The sequence below is a fragment of the Pleuronectes platessa genome, chromosome 22 (assembly GCF_947347685.1).
Source record: "Pleuronectes platessa chromosome 22, fPlePla1.1, whole genome shotgun sequence".
Classification (NCBI taxonomy): Eukaryota; Metazoa; Chordata; class Actinopteri; order Pleuronectiformes; family Pleuronectidae; genus Pleuronectes; species Pleuronectes platessa.
In genome coordinates this window covers 950,905-971,832 of record NC_070647.1, presented here as the reverse complement: position 1 = coordinate 971,832, position 20,928 = coordinate 950,905, and the positions used below count along the sequence as shown (strand labels likewise).

The window sequence follows — 20,928 nt, the reverse complement described above, 5'->3', positions numbered from 1 at the left end:
TTAAGACAATGTTTAGAGTGTTCTTTGAAACATAGTATGTATTATGTTGAAAATGTCGTACATGGGAGTTTTTCTTTTGCACTGTACACGGCTTCAGTTGCTATATAATTTAATATTTTCTTATCTTGTGAAATGCCTGTTTAGGATGATAACCCGTCACTACTTAATACAGTACAATCCATGATACTTCAGACCATCAAGATGTTCAAACGGCGTGGTATTTACAAATTCGGTTCCGTATCCTACTATGTTCATAACAAACCTCCACGTTATCTGGCCTATAGTGTCTCCTTATGATCGCTGACCAAACCGCTTTTACCTGAAACTGCTGTTCTGCGTTTACGAATAAAATCCGCCATAGCTGTAGATTATTTTCCTGTTGCTGGTTCAGCACAAAGATACAGATTAGAAGTAATAATTTGCTAAAAACCCATTGCTCTTGACAGAACAATATAGCAGGGCCAAGTAAAAGCCATCTACTGTCTAAAGATAAGTATATGAACAGCATAAAAACACGGATTAAAATTTCTTGTCATTTTTTTGTGTTCCGATACTGGGGGCAGCATACGTTTTAGATAATTAGAGAGCTGGAAAAAAAGCTTTGAACAAGTAAAACGCTTTGTTTGTTACCTATATTAAGAAAGATGTGGCCTTATCAGTATAACACGTTTCATGAATATGTACCCCAAAGATGTGATGATTTGACATACACATAAACAGTAGTATGTCTATGTTCGTTTTAAGACGTATCTTGCTGAGGAACTCTGGAGAAATAGGCACGGACTTTCTCCACAATTTGCCTGACACACATGCACAATGCAGTGAGGTACTCTGCAGATACATGTTGTGCGTATTAATTCCACTGCGAAGATCACGTGTTTTGTTTCGAGCACATCGACACAGGTGTTGGCTCTTATCCCCACAAACTCACATGAAATTCGTCGTTGTCTTCTGTGTGCGTTGCACTGCTTTTTCATCCTGAGATATTTGTTGCATGTTAGAGATGTCATCAACCCTTCCACCCGCTGTCTGAAAGCACCATATGTGATTTGTTTCTTTTATGGTTTATACAATACATACACAAACTCCTTTATTACTGTTTTGTTTTAGGAATATCTTGGTGGACAAACCTAACGATCAGTCTTCCAGGTGGTCTTCGGAGAGCAACTACCCTCCTCAGGTACGTCCACTGCTACCCAGACACCAAGTCTCATCTTAAAGCTACATTATGTCTGATGGCATGCTACATAGAACACACTTAAAAAGGACTCCTGTTTATGTACCAAGAGTTGTGCAGTAAAAAGTGTCTATTACCTGATAGGAAGACAGAATGCTTTAGGAGATGCATACTTTATGAACTGGATGCTCTGTACATTGGAATTAACAAGACCAAATTCTGAAGTTCAGTGGGACTTCCAGGTTACTGCTACCTTCATTTTGCAGCGGCAATGGGCCACTGATGTGGATTGCGCTTCACATAGCTCTACAATAAACAACACAATCAGGGATTTCTACAATGATATGGTACAGCCAGTAAGTGGTGAAAAATAGAAAATAGCCAGCCATGGCGATCTGAGGGCATTCCTCCCAGAGAAACAATTTAGCCATTAAAACCAAAATTTGGTGCCTCTAGTACATTCTAATGCCACTAATCCTTCATATACACTCTTAACAGTGTTAAACCCGGGCCCCAGTTGCTGCGGTTATGCCGCGGTTCTGCTGCACGTTGCGGTTGTCCATTGTTCACTCTGTCTGCGGTTCAGCTTAGAAGCTTCTACTGTCAGCACTATGTTTTTACATAGGGTTTGCCTTGAAAATGGCCGTTCGAGTGCGAGGGAGAGACTACTGCCCATCACCTGAAGTTCTTAACTTACACTTTTAAAATAACTACAGCCTTTCTGAGGTTTCTGTTGTATTTCCTTGTATACAAGTAGTCCTATACAGTATGAAGCTGTGCATCTTCAACCGATGCAAATATTTTACAATAAAGATCAAAGGCCGATCAGAATCTGCTGATATTCCCTCTAATTAGTTTGATCGCCGATCTCTATAAATGCTGATCAGAGGAGCCAGTCAGATGAGGCAAAACAAACCTCTGTCACTCATGAAGTGCAACTCTCAACATAGATGAGAAGAAATTGAGTTATTTGATGGCTACTTTTTTTTTCTTTTTTTTCTGATGGTGGAAATGACTAACAAGTGAGGAACCTCGCTTCTCTTCATCTCTGTTGAGAGTTGCTCATGAGCACTATTTATGTCATTCCACAGGAAAGTTAATCTAAAGTTAAGCAGGTGTCACCCTACCAATAATAAACAGTTATTTAATTCTTGATACTTTCTTATACCTTGATTTTATAAAATTTTGCTAATATTGAAGGGATAGTTCACTGAAAAAGGAAAATTCACTCTTTGTCGATGGAGGGGTGGGGGAGTCCACAAAACACTTTAGGAGTCTCAGGGGTAAAAAATATTGCAGCCTGATATCCTCCCCCTGAGCCACGTTCACACACTGCAATGCTGTTTACCCCTGAAACTTTTAATTGTTGGGTGAACTTTCCATTTAACAGGGGGGAAGGTAGAAACCTCAGAGAGAGCCATATATGAGGGATCCCTCTCCCAGGATGGACAGAAATGCAATAGATGCCACGCATGTGTGGCAGTGTGTCTGTGTCCAATCACACTCAAATTCAATCACAACCCCGGAAACAACATCTGGGTAATCTGAACCAACACACAGAAGTGACAAGTGGTATCAGAGCAATGAGTGTTGAGGTCAGAGAGGATCTTCTTTTTTACCTATCTCTAAAGTTTGAGTCAGGAGGAATCTGTTGTATTTAATAATAATAATAATACATTTTATTTGGAGGCGCCTTTCAAGTCACCCAAGGTCACCTTACAATACAATAGTACAGGATAAAAGATAAAAACATGAAAGATAAAAAACAACATTAAAACAGAACATCAACATAAAAACAAGTGAAGTGCACAGGGTCCAGTTATAAAGAGTATGCCAGTTTGAACAGGTGAGTTTTGAGTTGAGACTTGAATGATGTGATGGAGTCTGATTGTCTTATGTGTGGGGGGAGGGAGTTCCAGAGCCTGGGTGCTGAGCAGCTGAAGGCTCGGGCACCCATGGTACTGAGGCGTGACGTGGGGATGGTTAGCAGTCCACAAGAGGATGAAGGAGGGTGCAGGAGGGAGTGTATTCCTGAAGGAGGTCGTAGAGGTAAGTGGGGGCTAGATTGTGGAGAGCTTTATAGGTGAGGAGAAGGTTTTTGTAGTCGACGCGGTATTGTACAGGGAGCCAGTGAAGTTGGATGAGTACAGGAGTGATGTGATCTGATGATTTGGTACAGGTGATGATCCGGGCGGCTGAGTTCGCAGAGGGTGCGAGATGGTATCAAATGCTGCGCTGAGGTCAAGGAGGATGAGAATTGTAAGGAGTCCGGAGTCAGCTGCACGGAGGAGGTCGTTGGTGATTTTGACCAGGGCTGTTTCAGTGCTATGTTTTGGACGGAAGCCGGATTGGAAGGGTTCATGGAGGTTGTTTGTGTCAAGGTGGGACTGTAATTGTGCGGCAACCACCCTTTCAAGTGTTTTGGAGATGAAGGGGAGTTTTTTCAGGATAGGTGTGATGGCAGCCAGTTTGAGAGTGGGGGGTACAGTACCAGTGGTGAGGGAGGAGTTAATTATGTTGGTGATCATGGGGGAAATGGATGGCAGACAGGCTTTGACAAGGGAGGTGGGAAGAGGATCGAGCTGACAGGTGGTGGTTTTGGCTTTATGGATGAGTTCAAAGATGGTGTGTTCTGATACTCGGGTGAAGTCGGAGGTTGGCCAGTGGTGATCATCCAGGGTGGATTGTTTGAGGAGGTGCAAGATAAGGCCAGTTGTTGGTGAATGGTGTTGATTTTAGAGCTGAAGAAATCCAGGAAGGCAGTGCACTGATCAGTGGAGTTGTCTGGAGGGAGGGTTTTAGGAGGCTGAAGTAAGTGTCTGACTGTTGAGAAGAGGACTCTGCTGTTGCCTGTACCAGTGTTGATTAGGTTGGAATAGTATGAAGATTTAGCAGTGGTGTAGTGATGAATGTGGTCCAAGTACATTTGGCTGTGTACCGTGAGTCCAGTCTTTTTGTAGAGTCGCTCCAGTCGACGGCCAGTGGCTTTGAGCTGGCGGAGCTCCGGTGTGAACCAGGGAGCAGTGTGAGTAAATGAGACTGAGCGACTTTTCAGGGGGGCCAGGGTGATGAGGGAAGTAGAGAGGCAGTTATTGTAGTGAGTTACAAGGTCAGCCAGGGAGGATGCTGGGGGAGGGCTGGGGTAAGAGCTGATAAGGGTGGAGAGATCTGTGGTGTCGATATTTTTTATGTTTCTGAAGGAGATGGTCCGTTGTTCTTTGGCTTTGTGTAGTTGGGTGTAAATGTCAAAAAGTACAGCTTTGTGGTCGGAAATGGGGAAATCAGTGACATCAATGTTAGTGGGAGGGATGTCAGTATAACAGATCAAGTCGAGTATTTGACATTTGTTATGGGTTGGTAGGTTGACATGTTGTATAATACCAAAACAGTCCAGGAGTGATTTGAAGTCTTTAGCAAAGATACTAGATGGGTTGTCAATGTGGATGTTGAAATCGCAGAGGAGGATAACAGTGGGGGACATTGCACATACAGTTAGTAGTGATGAGAATTCATTGAGGAAAACAGCAGCGGGTTTTGGTGGTCTGTAGATGGTTACAATGATATCGGGTTTGGGGCCTGTGAGTTTTACAGCTAAACATTCAAAAGAGGAGTGATGGGGGATTGTGACAGCAGTGACTTTGATGTTATCACGGTGAAGGAGAGCGAGACCACCCCCCTTCCCAGTCGCACGGGATTTACTAATAAAAGAAAAACCCAGTGGTACAGCCTCATTAAGCTGGGAGAAGTCATTTGGCTGTTGCCAAGTCTCAGTGAGGCATAGAATGTCTAGCTTATGGTCAACAATAAAGTCAGCAATCAACAGAGCTTTGTTAGTGAGGGATCTGATATTCAACAGACAAAGTTTCAGACAGGTGAGTGGTGTGTAGGTGGTTGCTTTGAGCAGGGGAGACAGTACACTGTGATTGACAGGACGGGCGGTGTGTGTGGGGGGGGGCCCTGTGGACCAGAAGGAGCAGATGTTTGTGTTGCTGTTGTGTTGAGTGTATTGAAAGTTCCGTCCAGAGCCACGGTGGATGTATCTTGGTCATTTGAGAATGTAGTGGTGGGATGCAAGCTGAGGTGGGGGGTCCTTGAGAAGGTCCGGAGACGTAACATCTCCGTTGCCGAGTAACGGAGCGGCAGAGATGCGCTCGTGAGAGTCGAACATTGCGCAATCCAAAGCAGCAGATTAAAACTCCACATGATGTGAGATCGGGAGCGACGTAATCCAATGGTAGATGGTCCAGGTGATAATGGTTAAGCCACAGAGCCAATGCAGCTGGAGCAGAGGAGTGGAGCGTGCTGGTTGTAGCTTCGCTGGAGACGGGGAAACCAGTTGGACGGTGTCGGAGATTAGCAGCAGGCTAGCCAGTCGGCAGTTGGACACTGGTATTGCGTATGGGTATGGGTATAGCAGAGAGGCGGCGTCCTCCGCGTTGACAGCAGTCCGCGGGCGCAGGTGAGCGTCCAGGAGAGCTGGCAGGGTGACAGCGGACCGGTCCGAACGGGTGTGCTTCGTGGGGCACACCAGAGCAGGCTGTCCAGCCACAGAGTGCGGAGATGAGCCACAGGAGTCCCATACAGGTGAGGCCTGTACCGGCGAAGCTAGCTTCTGGCTAACGAGTGGCGAGGTATCAGACAGGTAGAGACTGTCCAACTGCTGTTTCGGTGTTGGTGGAGCAAGCCAAATCCAGCAGACGGATTTAAAGTCCAACATTCACTCAAGACAATCCTGATTAATCAATACGAAACTTTAAAAAAAGAAAAAGAACGAAAACAGCGGAGGAGGCGCGGCAGCAACTTGCCAGCGGACCCATCATACCAGGTGCTTTTACAGGGTGCAGAACAGGAACTTGAGGATCCCTCCAGTTCAACAGGAACTCACTATTCACTATGGAGGCTCCCACTGACTGACTTTCGGCAGTACCATGAGTGTCCTGTAAATACCATATATAGGAACGCTATTGTTATTGAAGAGACATTTATCACAAGGTTTCAGCAAGATGTGGCGTACGTACAAAATGGGTTCTAAAAGATCCAAGGGTGTTTCGAATCAGTATCGGCTGATACCCATCAGGGGTCTATGGCCCTGTTTACGCCTGATACAATTGACCACTTATGATGGGATTCCCTGCTATATATGCAAAAAAAAACACTACAGCACTAAGTCTTAGTGAGAACTTTATCAGTAAATATCCATGATTACTATCAAGTTGTTACTTTTTGTTTTTCAACTCAGCACCACATTAAACTCCTGTATCAGCTTGTGTTTGTGTCATATGCTGCACCTGTGCTGTCAGCAGCTGCAGGAGTGACACTGTGTTGTAACTGAACTATATCAACAGGACACACACTTTTACTTCCTCTGACTATGTTCCTCATCAATCAGAGCACCCTTAATACTAACCTAATACAATGTAAAACCTAAAAGCTCATCTAAGCATAACCATCCCATCGAGTGTAAGCTTTAGTTCTCTGAGAACTTCTTTCATATCCAGGTAAAATTGGTACAACAAAATATATTTAACTGAATCAATATTGAATCTAATTGAAAATCCAATTGAATTGAGACCTTGTGAATCAGAATTGAATTGATTTGGGAAGTCAGGGAAGATTCCCAGCCGTGATCAAGAAATTATAAACTTATATGGCAACTGTCTAATATATATATTATTCTGTTGCTGTAAGTATGTGCTGGTGCACCTAAATGAAAGGGGTAGGTGCACTAGTGCAGCCAATCTAAAAGGTTTGTCTGGAGCCTTGAAAGTGATGACCTTTCTCAGGAGGTTTTGGTTTTCAGTTGGGCTGTAGTTCTCCATTAATACCCAACACATGTTTTCTTTTATCTTTGCAGTCAGTGTCGCTGGTGTGTCACAGTGTAATGTCTAGTGATACAAGTTTATCTTTAAGTCTGGTTATAGAAGTTTGTTTGATTCAACACAGAAAGTTCCTGCCAGGCTGGGAAGAGGTGACCATGTTTTCTTTCTTCAATCAGGACACGTCTTTTGGCTGGGAGTTGCTGCAGCAGCTTCACTATCATATTTCGCTTGCTGCCCTATCTTGTGTTGACACAAAAGATTACTTTTTTTTTATTAGTTAACATTTGATATGGAATGCTACTTTTTGACGCTGCCACGGCGGCGCGGCGTGGCAGCGTGAACTGTACATTGAATTTCTGACCGGCGCTGATAGGCTATTCTGTTATGCTCAGACGTCATGTGTTTGTCCAGTTTGTTCTTTCTGTAGGACTGGCAGGGAGACTATAAATGGCCGGGTCTGGTTTCCTCTCACAACTGCCTGTTTATGCTGTCTACATTTTCGACAGAACATTCCTAAAACCAATATTCCAGTAATAACCAGTATGGATAGATGGATTTACTGACTTCCATACTTAACCTGGATTGCCTGAATCCAGAATTTTTTTTGGTTCCGGTATTTATGTTTATCGCGTCTACACGAAACCCTGTCAAGAAAACACGGAAACGCTGGTGGTTGAAATCGCTGTAAAGACGTCATGGAGCATGCGCATAAAGTGAAAGAAGACATAAGTCGAGATCCTACTAGCAATATACCCATTGCTGAACGACTTCTCTACCACCTGAAATCACTGTTAGAATAGAGCACTTCGCCATAACCCTCGTTTGTGTTAAATTACCGTTTTGAAACTTCCGTCTATAATAAAAATCTTTCCACGTCAGATTTGCTGGTTTTGAACAATGGTCCGATGAAAATAGATTAACAGTGATAGATTAAAGTGTTGCTTAGTAATGTCATCCCTTTCCTAACCAGCTTCTTAACAACATCGATTTGGTTTTTGTGGCTGCTATTATGAAGTGACCCAGCGGGGTTAATAAGGGTTCAGGCTGAGGTTGCGAGGCGAGGCGTGATGCGTTCATGGTTAAATACAACAAGCGGAAAAAGCAGACTCGCGGGCTGACCGGCGCTGACAAATACGCGTCCCGTGTGAACGGCCAGGCACCTGCGTGCTTGAGAATTGCGTGGCGTGGCGCTTCGGTGTCCTGTCTAAAACTTACCAAGATCAGTCTTGTACAGCCAGGGGGAGTATTTCCCCTCTGACAGCCAAGCTGGGTCAAAACCTGTCATCCGGTGGTGACCGGACAGATGCTTGTCTGGGGGAGGGCGTGCAACACTTGGACCCGGAGCAGGAGAGCTACTCCCGCTGCTGCTCGCAGGAGAGCTACTCCCGCTGCTGCTCGCAGGAGAGTGGCTGTTACCATCATCCACCTGGGAGCATTTAAAAAACTCTGATATTTTTAGCTGCGTCTCAGGTGATTCATGAGACATGTTCTCAGATGCTCTCTGTCCACTGGTGGGAGGTTGCTCACCTGTGTGGGCGCGCACATGTCAGTGTATGCGTGTCTGTGTTTGCGCGCATCTGGATGGAACTCCGCCGTGCGCGATACAGAGAGCAGAGGAGAAATCTAAACGTGCGACCATGTAGAGACAGAAATGACATGCCTCTGGTGATCTGGCGCTATATTAAATAATAAAAAATTAAATACAAAATGAACTTGATCTTCCAGGGGGGCGGGGCGCCCCCCTAATAGAATGGTAGGGGGAACACTGATTAACACACAGCAATAATATCACCACAATCACCCTTTGGTTTCAGTCTATGTTATGTCTCCTCTCTCTGTCTCTGTTTCCCTCCAGTTTTTAATCTTGAAAATGGAAAGGCCGGCTATTGCTCAGAGCATCACCTTTGGAAAGTATGAAAAGACTCATGTCTGCAACCTGAAGAAGTTTAAAGTCTTTGGTGGCATGAGTGAAGAGAACATGACAGAACTTTTGTCCAGGTGAGATAATGCTGCTTTTGAAAGAATAATCCACTCTGAATATCTTGCCGAGAAGTGACTGAATTTGCAATAACCTTCATGTGATGGGGGGTGGGGGGGGTGTGTGTCTCACCTGACTTGGTTACAGAGTTTTATAAAGATCTGGTTTAACTTGCTGGCTGAAATATGAACTTAATTTAAGGTATCTTGAATTTAGATAATTTCAAACATCTTAAACTTGGAATATGACAAGGCAGAATTAAATTGTAGGTATCTGAAACTGGAATTATAGTCACAATTGAATTGCAGATGTCTGAAATAAATGTTAGACACAGCATTGTACAAGAAGAATATATGAATATGAACCCATTAAGACATAAGGCACTGAATATAAACACATTCTATAGCACGAGTTTGCAAACAACCCCGAAAACCTGAGGTTTTCTGGAGAGCTAACAGTATTGCCAACTTTTATTAAACCTTAAAAATTCGGAGACTCTGAAGCAAATAAAAAACATTACATATGATAGCTGAAATTTTTGTACTCTGAAGAAACCGGAAACAGTTGAAGCACTCGCAAGGTGCATTAGAACACATTTTCCACATACCTACAACAGTTTTTCACAGGCTGTATGATAGGTCCAAAAATATAGGATTATTATATATATTTTATTATTATGAATTATAATGCACTCACATTTTATTACATTTCTTTGCAACGGTATTTCTTTTTAGAAGCTACATGATGAGCATGTTGTGTTCATCCTTGAGATTTCTTTTTAAAGTGTCCTTTATTTGTTCTATACCAATTTAAATGTCCAGTGTGTAAGATTTAGGTGAAAGGGATCTATTGACAGACATTTTATATAAAATAATCCTAGTGATGTTTTCACAAGTGTGTTTCATCTAGATTATATAAATGTTTTATTTACCCTAGAATGGTCCCTTTTATATTGAAATACTGCACTTTTTATTTGCATCGGGGGGGGCTGGCCTCTATTGAGGCCGTCATGTTTCTTGTAGTAGGCTCTACTGGACAAACTAAACACCTTATGAGTTTTTATGAAAGCTGAAGGATACCACAGGTTCTATTTTAAGTTTTGAAGGGGATGTTTTACCTTTACAGAATTATTTGACAAATATATACTATATTTTCAGTAATAATGAGATTCTTTTGGAGTATAGATAAAATAAATAATGTAGGAATAAGATTGGATTATAGTCACATGAAGTGTAATTTGTTTTATTAGCATCTCATATAAATATATCGCCCACTGAACTTTTTATTTAGACAAATATCAACTTAGAAATCCATTAACTGTCACTTCAAGTGGAGTTTTTATTCACTCTGATACTACCCATTCTTTTGTAATTTCTTAATTACCTTTGTATTTTTGCAACTTCAAATTGTATGAGACTCTTTTATTGTGTTTTGTGTGTAAATTTCCTACTAGAGAACAAATTTCAGCCTATTTGCCTAATTTTGATTTGGGATTAAAACTATTTCTTCCATAGTATTTTTGAGCCTTATACTTTTCCACTTATTGATTTCTGCATTGCTGGCTACCTGGCCTGCCCGCAGTGCTAAAGAGTCCTAGAAGAAACTTCATTACCATCAGTTGACAATTGGAGTGTGGGTAATTGACCAAAATCTTCTTTTTCTTTCCTTCTTCCTTTGCCAGTGGCCTTAAGAATGACTACAACAAGGAAACATTCACCTTAAAGTACAAGATTGATGAGCAGATGTTTCCCTGCAGATTTGTCAAAATAGGTGAGAGCTGATTCAGTTTGTATGTGTGCTTTGTGTTACATGGGAAAATCTGTCTTTTTACAGTGCTCTTTTGTTACTGTATTCTCTTTCTCTCTGACTCAGTTCCTCTGATGTCCTGGGGTCCTAGTTTCAATTTTAGCATCTGGTACATTGAGCTGCATGGTGTTGAAGATCCTGATGTGGTGCAACCCTGTCTTAACTGGTATAGCAAGGTAAGTTATAAAATGCAGGGTTGAAATGATTGATCGAATAACTCATCACAAAAAATCATTGACTGAAATTCTTAATACATATAACGATTATATTGCTGGAAAGAGCAGTTGAAGATGCTGGGAAGATAATCTTAAACTAAATGATATTAATCAAGGTAGGAATCATAGTTTTCCTTGGTTGCCATGGATTTTATACTTATAGGGGCTGTTTTGTCTATTTACCCCTTTGCTTCTGTTCCATTTGTCTCTAAATGGTCTGTATTTATATAGTGCTGTACAGATTGATATTCACACACACACACAGCACTTTTTTTAATGAGGTACAATTTGGGGTTCAGTATGTTATGCTTTGGCGTGCAGATGGGGAAGACTAGGATCAAGCCACCGACTTTCTGGTTAGAGGACGACTGCTCAACCCCCTTAATCATAGCCACCCTGTTTTTTGTCGTCCTCTTACATTACAACACTTGACTCACCAAGTTAATGCTGAGATATTGGAATTCGCTAACTTCCCTAAAAATAGAAGTGTTGTAGTACATGTGATAAAATAATTGTCCTTAATCATAAATAAGACAAACCTTTATTGGTCTCACTTTGGGGAAATGTGCAATGTTACAGCAAAAAAGATAACCTTGTAAAATTCAGTAAATAATTAACAAAACATTTAGTTAGGATCTATGTGATACACACTAAGTAAATACCACTAAAAATTATTGTATTTGTTGGCAACATTTTGTATTTGCCATGTTTCAGTACCATTTCAATATCTAGCCTTGAATCGGACTTTTCAAGCACATGTACCTGACAGTAGAAGTTTGTGTTTGTGGACTAATTTGAGCAGGTATCCATTTCCTCTCCATTGTGCTCTTGCAGTACAGAGAACAGGAAGCCATTCGCCTTTGCCTCAAGCACTTCAGGCAGCATAACTACACAGAAGCCTTTGAGTCGCTCCAGAAAAAAACTCGGATAGCACTAGAGCACCCAATGCTCACTCACTTACATGACCGGCTGGTGCTACAAGGAGACTTTGATGCCTGTGAGGAACTCATTGACAAAGCTGTGAGAGGTACTGTACATGGCCTGATGAAATGCCATTAACCTGCCACAGGTTGCCTTTAGAATTTAATTAGGTAATTGCTGCTTTGCCAGGTTTCTGCTCAATGGCATTTTTTGTGTGTTTTTTAAACTATATTTCATCTTTTCTCCTTGCTAGATGGCTTATTTAATCAGTATATCAGCCAGCAGGAGTACAAGCCGAGGTGGAGTCAGATCATTCCGAAATGCAACAAAGGGACAAGTGTCCCAGAAATCAACCGAGATGACATGAGCGGTGAGATCCATTATTCAAGTGGGAAGTCTTCCCAATCTATCAATCCAATATGTCAGTTCTTTGTTGACTTCCTTCTGCCCTTCACTACTTCTACTAAACTACTGTTATATACATCCCAAATTATCCTAAATTTTTACTCAACACCTCCAATGCTCATACACCATCCTCCTCCTTCCTTTTATTGTAGGTGACGGCGATGACAACAGACCAGGAATGAGGGGAGGACATCAAATGGTCATTGACGTTCAGACTGGTAAGACCCTTGCAGTCAGTGTTTTGACTCAGCCCTTCAACGTATGCCATTACTAATATCATCTTACACAGATTCAGGACCAACAGATATAGTACTGTCAAATCTTATTCACCCATCTGGTATCACTCCATTTCAAGATGTGTCAGTGAGACTACTCCTGTGTGGGTTTCTGTTCATCTTCATCACAGAGTAAAGCGTGTGGGTTAACTTGACGGGGCAGGCACTGGGATCTCTCGAACGCTGACAAAATTATTAAAAAACACCAAATACTCAGTAGTGTGTGTCTAGCCAGGCATTGCGCACCATGGCTCAGTCATTAGAGCCTGTATACTCCACAGTGCTCTCTGTCTAGCGGTGCTTTGTGCACTCTGGCTCGGCTAGTGGAGCCCGTGCATTTTGCCTGGCTCTCTGACCGGACATTTCTGCAATAGACTATGGCCGCTAGTGTCGGTAACCTCACGTTTTCTAAAACTGAGTCACCAATGAGTTTGCTTCTCAACGGTAGTTGATTGGTATTTCCCTAATTGTGGACCTAGCAGTCTGCCCCAACCGGACAGTCACAAATTCAGTCACTGCCAAATTGCACAGCTGACAGGTGCCAGAATACAATACTGTGATGGTAAAATACTTCAGCATAGCTACCTGCTGGCAGCGTTCTCCAAAACAGAATGGACATGCCCCTATGTAACTGCAGTTCATCCACATTTTGAGCACTGTTGTTTCTCTGCAGAGACCGTGTACCTGTTTGGGGGCTGGGATGGAACACAAGACCTGGCTGACTTCTGGGCTTACAGTGTTCAAGAAAACCAATGGGCTTGCATCTCCAGAGACACTGAGAAAGAGGTGGGAAGAAGGCTTAGAAAGCATGTTGGTAATACACAGCTAGTTATTGAGAAATGACACTACTAATACTTTTCATACGTCTAAGTTAAATTTAAAGTTGGAATATTGGTGTATTAAAAGGATTGTTCACCGATAAATACAAATTCAATCATCTACTCACTACTATGCCGTTGGAGTTTCAGGGGTAAACTTTGGTTGGAGCCGAATCCGATACAATTGAAGTAACCAGCTACTTATACTTCAGATGTAATAAAACAACAGCAAAAACATAACATGCCTCCATACTGCTCTTGTGGTGTCAACCAAGTGTCTGCAAGCCCCAACATTCATATTCGACTCGATACAAGTTCATTTACACTGTGTTTTAAGCCTTAAAGACAACAGGAAGTGGCTAAGCCAGGGGACGTAGCCACATGATGTTGTATGCTAGGGTCCTTGAACGAATCTCGTAGGAAGATATCTGAACACATTAAGGCCTAAAACATGGTGTAAATTAAGCCGTTTTGAGTTCGGCTGCAACAAAGTTAACCCCTGAAATTCCAGAAGTGTTTAGAGGACTTGAACACTTCCCCCATCCCTCCGTCTGCATAGTGGTGGGTAGATAATGAGTCCTGATATATTCACTCTGCTCCAGAGATTCTAAATTGTTATGGTTGCTTTAAGATTAGAAAACTAGGTGACTAAGTCTTGGCTGCAATTTTCTTTACTGGCAGAGGAAAGCTGGATTTAATTTCAATTAAGGACAACTCAGGGAACAAGTTTGTTTTTCTGTATTTTTAGTTTTCAGGGTTGGAGGTAAAGATGTGATGTTTACTTTTTAGGATGATTTATAGTCTTCATAGGTGCTTGAACTTGTAATTGGCATCAACACACAATACTCCACTTTACACGACTGTTTTTAATTTAGCTTGAGAAAGATTAGAAAAACTAAGCATATTCTGTCTCCTGTTGATCAATCAGAATGGGCCAAGTGCCCGTTCCTGCCACAAGATGTGCGTTGACTCTCAGCGGCGTCAAATCTACACACTAGGCCGATACCTGGATTCCAGTGTCAGGAACAGCAAGTCTTTGAAGAGCGACTTTTACTGCTATGACATTGACGCAAACACCTGGACACTTCTCAGCGAGGACACGTCTGCTGACGGAGGGCCAAAGTTGGTGTTTGACCACCAGGTAGATTCAATATGTGAAACGCTATTCTGCCGACTATTTAACATAGGTTTGTTATATCTGTCTGAATGAGCAGCAATCTTTCAAAGCTATCAGTCTTTGCAAACTGACCCTCAAACTTGGGTATGAAGATTTGATTATCTGTTTCTGAAGCATACTGAACTGAACCATTGTTAATTTGACAGAATAAAATGACAACTTAGCATTTTTATAATCTTTATTGGGTTTTGGTTTATTAATAATGTATTTGTTTAAAATAAACTAGAATGCCACTCCTACCTTTGTCAGGACTAATGCCCTGTCTCGCTATGTCAAAGACAGTGAAATTCCCAGATCCACTACAAATGTATGGGTTCTTCCTTAGGACATTTCTCACCCCTCCACAAAATGTCAAGGAAATATTCACTGAAAACAAATATTTTTCACCAATATCAGAGCTTTCTCAAGGATTTGGAATAGCTGGACATTGGTAAATATTAGTCAGTCCCGGACAGCCTTAATATGGGGGGTTCACATTCTAATGCTACTACTTCATCATATATAGAACAACAAAGTGCTGCTAATAGATGCACTGTATGAATGTATGAATGGGTAAATGTACTGTAAAGAACTATGAGTGGTCATCAAAACTAGAAAAGCGCTATATAAATACAAAACCATATACAATTATCTTAATAATTGCATATTTTAATGAGTTTACCTAGCACAGGGATTATTAGTGTGGGAATGTGACCGTTCCCTGAAAGAACATAACATAAACCCCCCACTCACAAAAAACGTAATAACTTTGGAAACTCGTACTCTACTGTTGTTGCTCGACTGTTCATTTCAAATATTTAGCAATTAATTTGTGTCGCAATACTCTTTGTCATTCATGCTTCCCCAAGCTTCCCCAAGCGCTGCGCGTCTTATAAAGCAATTCCCCGCCAGAACACTAGGCGGAGTATTGTTTTTTGTCGAAGACGACCTTAGAGACGCCTTCTTTCTTCTTCGTCGATTGTTTATTTACATAGCCACTGCGGCTCCTCGTAGCCTTTTTCTGGCGGACAAATCCGCCAGTCAGTGACGGGTTATACAAGTGATCACACTTTCTGATCTCTTCTGCCAAACGCTCTTCTATTTGGTCCAAATTCGTTCGTAGAAAAATTCGGCGACGCACGTAAGCACGTAAGACGAGATACATAAGCACGTAAGGGGCCCGGAAGGGCTCTTGCAGGGCCGTGAAAACGCAGAAGCATACGCCGGCCTTAAGAGTTACACCTTCACCTTTCTTTTTAAAACATCTTTTACATCTCTACTGCTTCAAGATTAGGCCAGACGAACATAAATGGTCCGGTTGCCTTTTACCAAGCTGGAGTATCCTGTCTAAGTACCCGCCATATGTCTGACTGATTGTATGAATCAACAAAAAATTCCTGAATTGAAAAAAGATGCCATGTGCAGTAATATAGACAACTGAGGATAAATTGAGATGCATCGTATTAGGTGTTTTGTAACCAACTTACCAATTATATTATTATAATGCTGCGCTCAATAATATCATTGATGGCATAACATTAATTGGAGTTGTTACTCTCGAATTTGCCAAAGTTCTTGTTTATTGTGGGTACTGTAGGGTTTCTCACAATTTTGTACAGTCTCAACCTTACTATGTAAAGTACCTTGAGATAATGTTTTTGTAATTTGGCTCCCTTAATTCACACCTACTATTCATCCCTACTAATTAGGGCTGCTCGATTATGGAAAAAATCATAATCACGATTATTTTGGACAATATCAAAATCCCGATTATTTAAACGATTATTAATATGTGCCCTTATTCTGAAGTCTAAGCTTTATTTTTTTAAACACTTCCGGGTCCGGTAAACACCGATGACGACTGCGTGTCTTATTCCTCCGTGAAACCAGGATATCGGTGCCCGGTTATTCAAACCCTTAATGATGGCAACCCTATCACTCTATGACCGACTGACCGGCGCGGAGAAATGCGGGTCCGGTCTGAACGGTATGAACAGCCAGGCGGGAGCGCGCTTGAGAATAGCTGTGCACGCCCGCTACATGGTCTGCTGCTGCCCTCCCTGCTTTTCCACTTTTTTCACCGCCGATCACCACACACCCAAGCTTTACTGCTGCTTGAGAGTGAGAGCCAGTCAGCTGGGCCGCTGAATGCTTTGGGGGAAGGACTGAATTGCCAAATAATCGTTTCAACTCGATTATAGTACTTTGGAGATCGTTTGACCCCATAATCGTAATCGCGATTAAACGAGCAGCCCTACTACTAATGTTTAATTTAACTTATCCTTCACTGTCTAACTACACTAAAACAAATCATACAGACAAAAGCTAAACTAAAATAATACTTTATAGTTTTAACTTTGATTTAAATTTAACATTATCAAAGTCAATGCTCTGCCAATTCTGGCAATTTTAACACCCCTACTTCAGTGGCAACTTTGATTTTGCATATTCGATGTGCACAAGCTGTTTATTCGGGGGCACTGTACGTAGACAAAAATAATATCATCGTTGAACAGCTCTTGCTTTTTGTTGCGGTCATTGCAGAAATTTGGCTGCTGTGACTAGGGCTGGGTATCATTCCCATTTGAACCAGTGCTGGTACCGGTACCTGGACATCTGTTTCGGTACCAAATGGTACTTTTTTCCTGGTACTTAACCGCTTGTGCTATCATGGCACAAGTTGAAGTTAGGACTTTTTTTCCGTCCTAACTTCTGTTAGAATGTAAACAAAGCAGCTCTCTGGATTTCAAAATGGTGGCTGCACTCTGACCTTTAACAAAAAAAAATCGGACCGTTTGTTTTTTCTGCATAGTGAATTGCAAGGTGACTGCCTCCAACTCCCGACAAAATTCGAATACAGGGGAAACTGCTTATAGTTATCACATGCGTCCCAGGCCAAATTCGTCACAAGCGGTTGGTTACTATAAAATAATTGTGAAGCTTCTGTATGATAGTCCCAGAGATTGAGGGAAAGGTAGCAGCGCACACACAAAGGTGCTATAGTTAAAAGGTTTCTGAAATGATATCAACGATGATCACCACATAATGATCGATACTTTTCTTTAATTGAGTCAAATCTTTTTTCATAGCTGCGTATTCATTCATAATTCAGCTCGTCTCTCTAGCTGAAACACACCCAAACATTGTGATTGGTCACTAGTAAACTCAGACATGAAAATTATGTAAACTGGGAGTAGATGATCAGCAGTAAATAGTTAATCCATCATTGTATGAGGGAAAGACAACAAATAATGCAATGTTTTTTCTGAGGTCCCTCAGTTTACGTTCAGTTTCTGTATGCCTTTTTCGTCCTCCTTTTTGGACAAATTGCTGTTCTTTTCTACTCTTCAGATGTGCATGGACTCAGAGAAGCACATGATCTACACATTCGGTGGTCGGATTCTGACATGTAATGGCAGTGTGGAGGACAGCCGGACATCAGAACCTCAGTTCAGTGGCCTGTATGCCTACCATTGCCAGGCAGGAACATGGAACCTCCTGCGGGAAGACTCGTGTAACGCTGGGCCAGAAGATATCCAGTCCCGGATCGGACATTGCATGCTCTTCCACACTGTGAGTCCAGATTTTGTGCCTGGTTACATGTTTTGGCTAAATTTCTACTCCTGTTTGGATAAACCTGTCTGATGAATTTAATATGACAGTAGGCTTGAACTCTCTTCTTTCCATAGAGAAACCGCTGTCTGTATGTGTTCGGAGGTCAGAGGTCAAAGACTTACCTCAATGATTTCTTTAGCTATGATGTGGACGGAGACCATGTAGAGATCATATCTGATGGCACCAAGAAGGACTCTGGCATGGGTAAGATGTAAAACCTTCCAAAGTGGCATGCTTGTGGGGTTTCCTTTTTGTTATTTTTTGAAGTAATGGTTATGTTAATCTCATATTGGTCTTTTATCAAACACCTACAATGGGAGATTGTGTTACAGGAGCAAATTCACTTTCAAGAAAAAAAAGTAGCACAAAAAACTTTTTCTTTCCTCTGCTGAAGTTTTTTTCGGGTTGAATACAAATGAATGTCACACTACTTACGTGCATCCTATTCTCACAAACACGATATCTCAAGAATTCTTTGAAGGAATTGTTTCACATTTGGCACAAACATTCACTTGGACTCATGTTTTATCTTATTTCATTTCGGTAGCCAAAGGGCAAGGTCGCAGTGGCCTTGTCCTAACAGCTGTACTGTAAATCACTTTGAGTGGTCATCAGAACTAGAAATGCGCTATATAAATACAGGTCATTTTCCATTCCTTGTGCTCCTGAACCTTTTCAGTTTCTGACCAACACACACCCTCTCTCTGTCGCTATCTCTCTCTCTCTCTCTCTCTTCCTATTAACCATTATAAATGTAGCCGAGAGTTTAATTCACCTATACTGAGAGGTAATAGTATAATAAGGACACGATGAATGTGAGCTTGAACTAGGGCCGTATGCCTGTTTACTTTTTCACAACTAATCAAAACTTCGCTACCAAAACAGAACAACATTTGCATCGGTGTAATTGGTGACCCTTGACAATAAAATTCCCATACAGATACACTGCTTATGATGACAGGAAACACAAATTCACTGATTAACCTTTCACAATAAGGCAACTAAATAAAATACACTGCCACTTCGCTGAATGTTAAGTATTCATGTGGGCAAAGCATGCCAGAGAACCAATAATTCCCAGTCGTGCTAAAGAGATCTGTTTAGCTGCTGCAGGCAGCACACAGATGCTAAAGTTTGCAAACAAGTGCTGCTGGCTAGCTTTTTTGGAACCTAACATTACCTTGGCATGTCTGGTAGGTAGCCTGTGTTTATCCCTTTTGTCCACCGTGGGAAATCCGAGCTGTTTTGTGTGTTCTTGAGGTTATATAATAAGTGAGCGTTTGAATTTTGTGTGACATAATAGTCCTTGATTGAAAACAAGTTTTGTGTTCAAGTCAATTAAGCTTTATTGGCAGACATGACAATAACGTTGTAGAACAAACTAATAAACAAACAAACAAACAAACAGATTAATAATAATAGTAACAACAACAAATATTAACAGTAATAACAGTGATATTAAAGGGACAATTCACCCAAAAAGTTAAATTCACTCTTTCTACTTACCACCATGCCAATGGAGGGGTGGGTGTAGTGTTTGAGTCCACCAAACCCTTTTGGAGTTTCAGGGGTAAACAGCTTTGCAGCCAAATACAATTGCAATAAATGGCGACCAATTCTTCAAGCCGTTGTGATGGAAAAGGGATGGTTTGATACACAGATCCAGAAAGGATCCAGTCTCCACAGATCTGCCCATGTGATCTTGCATTTGGGCATATCCCATTCCATGTAGACAGGTGACATTTCTTGATAAAATGTTTTTGGAATGGAAAGAATGGTTTACTTTTATCAACATTAAACAATGAAATTGCATGTTTTCCTAATATTGTGCAGCCATATATATACATGCATATCTCATCATTGGGTTTCTGCTGTCTGAGGTATTCATTTCAGCTCGTTACTTGGGCCATCTTCCTGATGTAGTCTTTTTCTGAAGATTTTCCTTGCCTCATCCTGGATAGTGGCTTTGACGCTCAATTGTCCTCTGCCTTCCTCCATTCACTCAGTTTACAGCCTCAGGGTGCTGGACTTGGGTGAAACCCTCCATGCACAGTGAGGAGCTTCCTTGTCTTGATATCAGTGGCCTCTATCGCCTCCTTTAGCCAGGTTATTACACCAGCTGGGTATCTGATGACTGGCAGGGGATATGTGTAGATGGCTCAGACCTTGTTCTTTTCAGGACTTGCCGTACTCTGTGTAGGAATTTGGCTGTGGCTGACTTCCCTGCAGTCTCTTCATGGTTTCCATAGGCCTGTGGGATCCTGAGGTATTAATAGCTGTCCTAAAGATCTGTTATGTTGCGTTCTGGTAGATCTGATTATTTTGCTTCTCTTCGATACCATCCGACGCACTTATCTTGTCCGAATGACATTCCGATGTCATGGTGGGGATCTGTTAGTCGATTTCTTGCTTATTCCTGGCATACAGCTTGATGTCATCCAGGATGAGGAGGTAGCTGATCTTTGTCACACCGGCAGCTCTGACACACAGAGGCACATCCAGAATGTTTTAATTACTCAAAACTCCAAAACTCTTTAAAATTGAATTCTGCAGTCATGATTCAAGTTCATGATATCCATAACACCATCATGACTACTTCAAACTTAATTTAAGGTACCTTGAATTTAGGGGAATAAAAGACCTCTTGAATCAGAATTAAATTAAAGATATCTGCAACTGGAAATATCATCATGGTTAAGTTGTGGATGTCTGTCATATAGATGACAGACATCCATATAGAAAG

General features: G+C 41.6%; 1 protein-coding gene across 3 annotated transcripts in view; it reads left to right on the top strand.

Annotated features, from left to right (window-relative positions):
- Positions 1 to 20,928, top strand: part of mkln1 (muskelin 1, intracellular mediator containing kelch motifs) — a 31,560-nt gene that overhangs the window by 429 nt on the left and 10,203 nt on the right. For 2 of the 3 annotated variants that reach the window (XM_053415281.1, XM_053415280.1), the window contains exons 2-12: positions 1,111 to 1,180; positions 8,852 to 8,994; positions 10,656 to 10,744; positions 10,847 to 10,956; positions 11,830 to 12,022; positions 12,170 to 12,286; positions 12,474 to 12,539; positions 13,270 to 13,382; positions 14,343 to 14,555; positions 17,922 to 18,143; positions 18,260 to 18,389. In XM_053415281.1, coding sequence (XP_053271256.1) covers positions 1,111 to 1,180; positions 8,852 to 8,994; positions 10,656 to 10,744; positions 10,847 to 10,956; positions 11,830 to 12,022; positions 12,170 to 12,286; positions 12,474 to 12,539; positions 13,270 to 13,382; positions 14,343 to 14,555; positions 17,922 to 18,143; positions 18,260 to 18,389 — 1,466 coding nt within the window. Of the gene's footprint in view, positions 1 to 1,110; positions 1,181 to 3,086; positions 3,227 to 8,851; positions 8,995 to 10,655; positions 10,745 to 10,846; positions 10,957 to 11,829; positions 12,023 to 12,169; positions 12,287 to 12,473; positions 12,540 to 13,269; positions 13,383 to 14,342; positions 14,556 to 17,921; positions 18,144 to 18,259; positions 18,390 to 20,928 lie in introns of all 3 variants that reach the window. The other variant, XM_053415283.1, reaches the window with a different exon arrangement.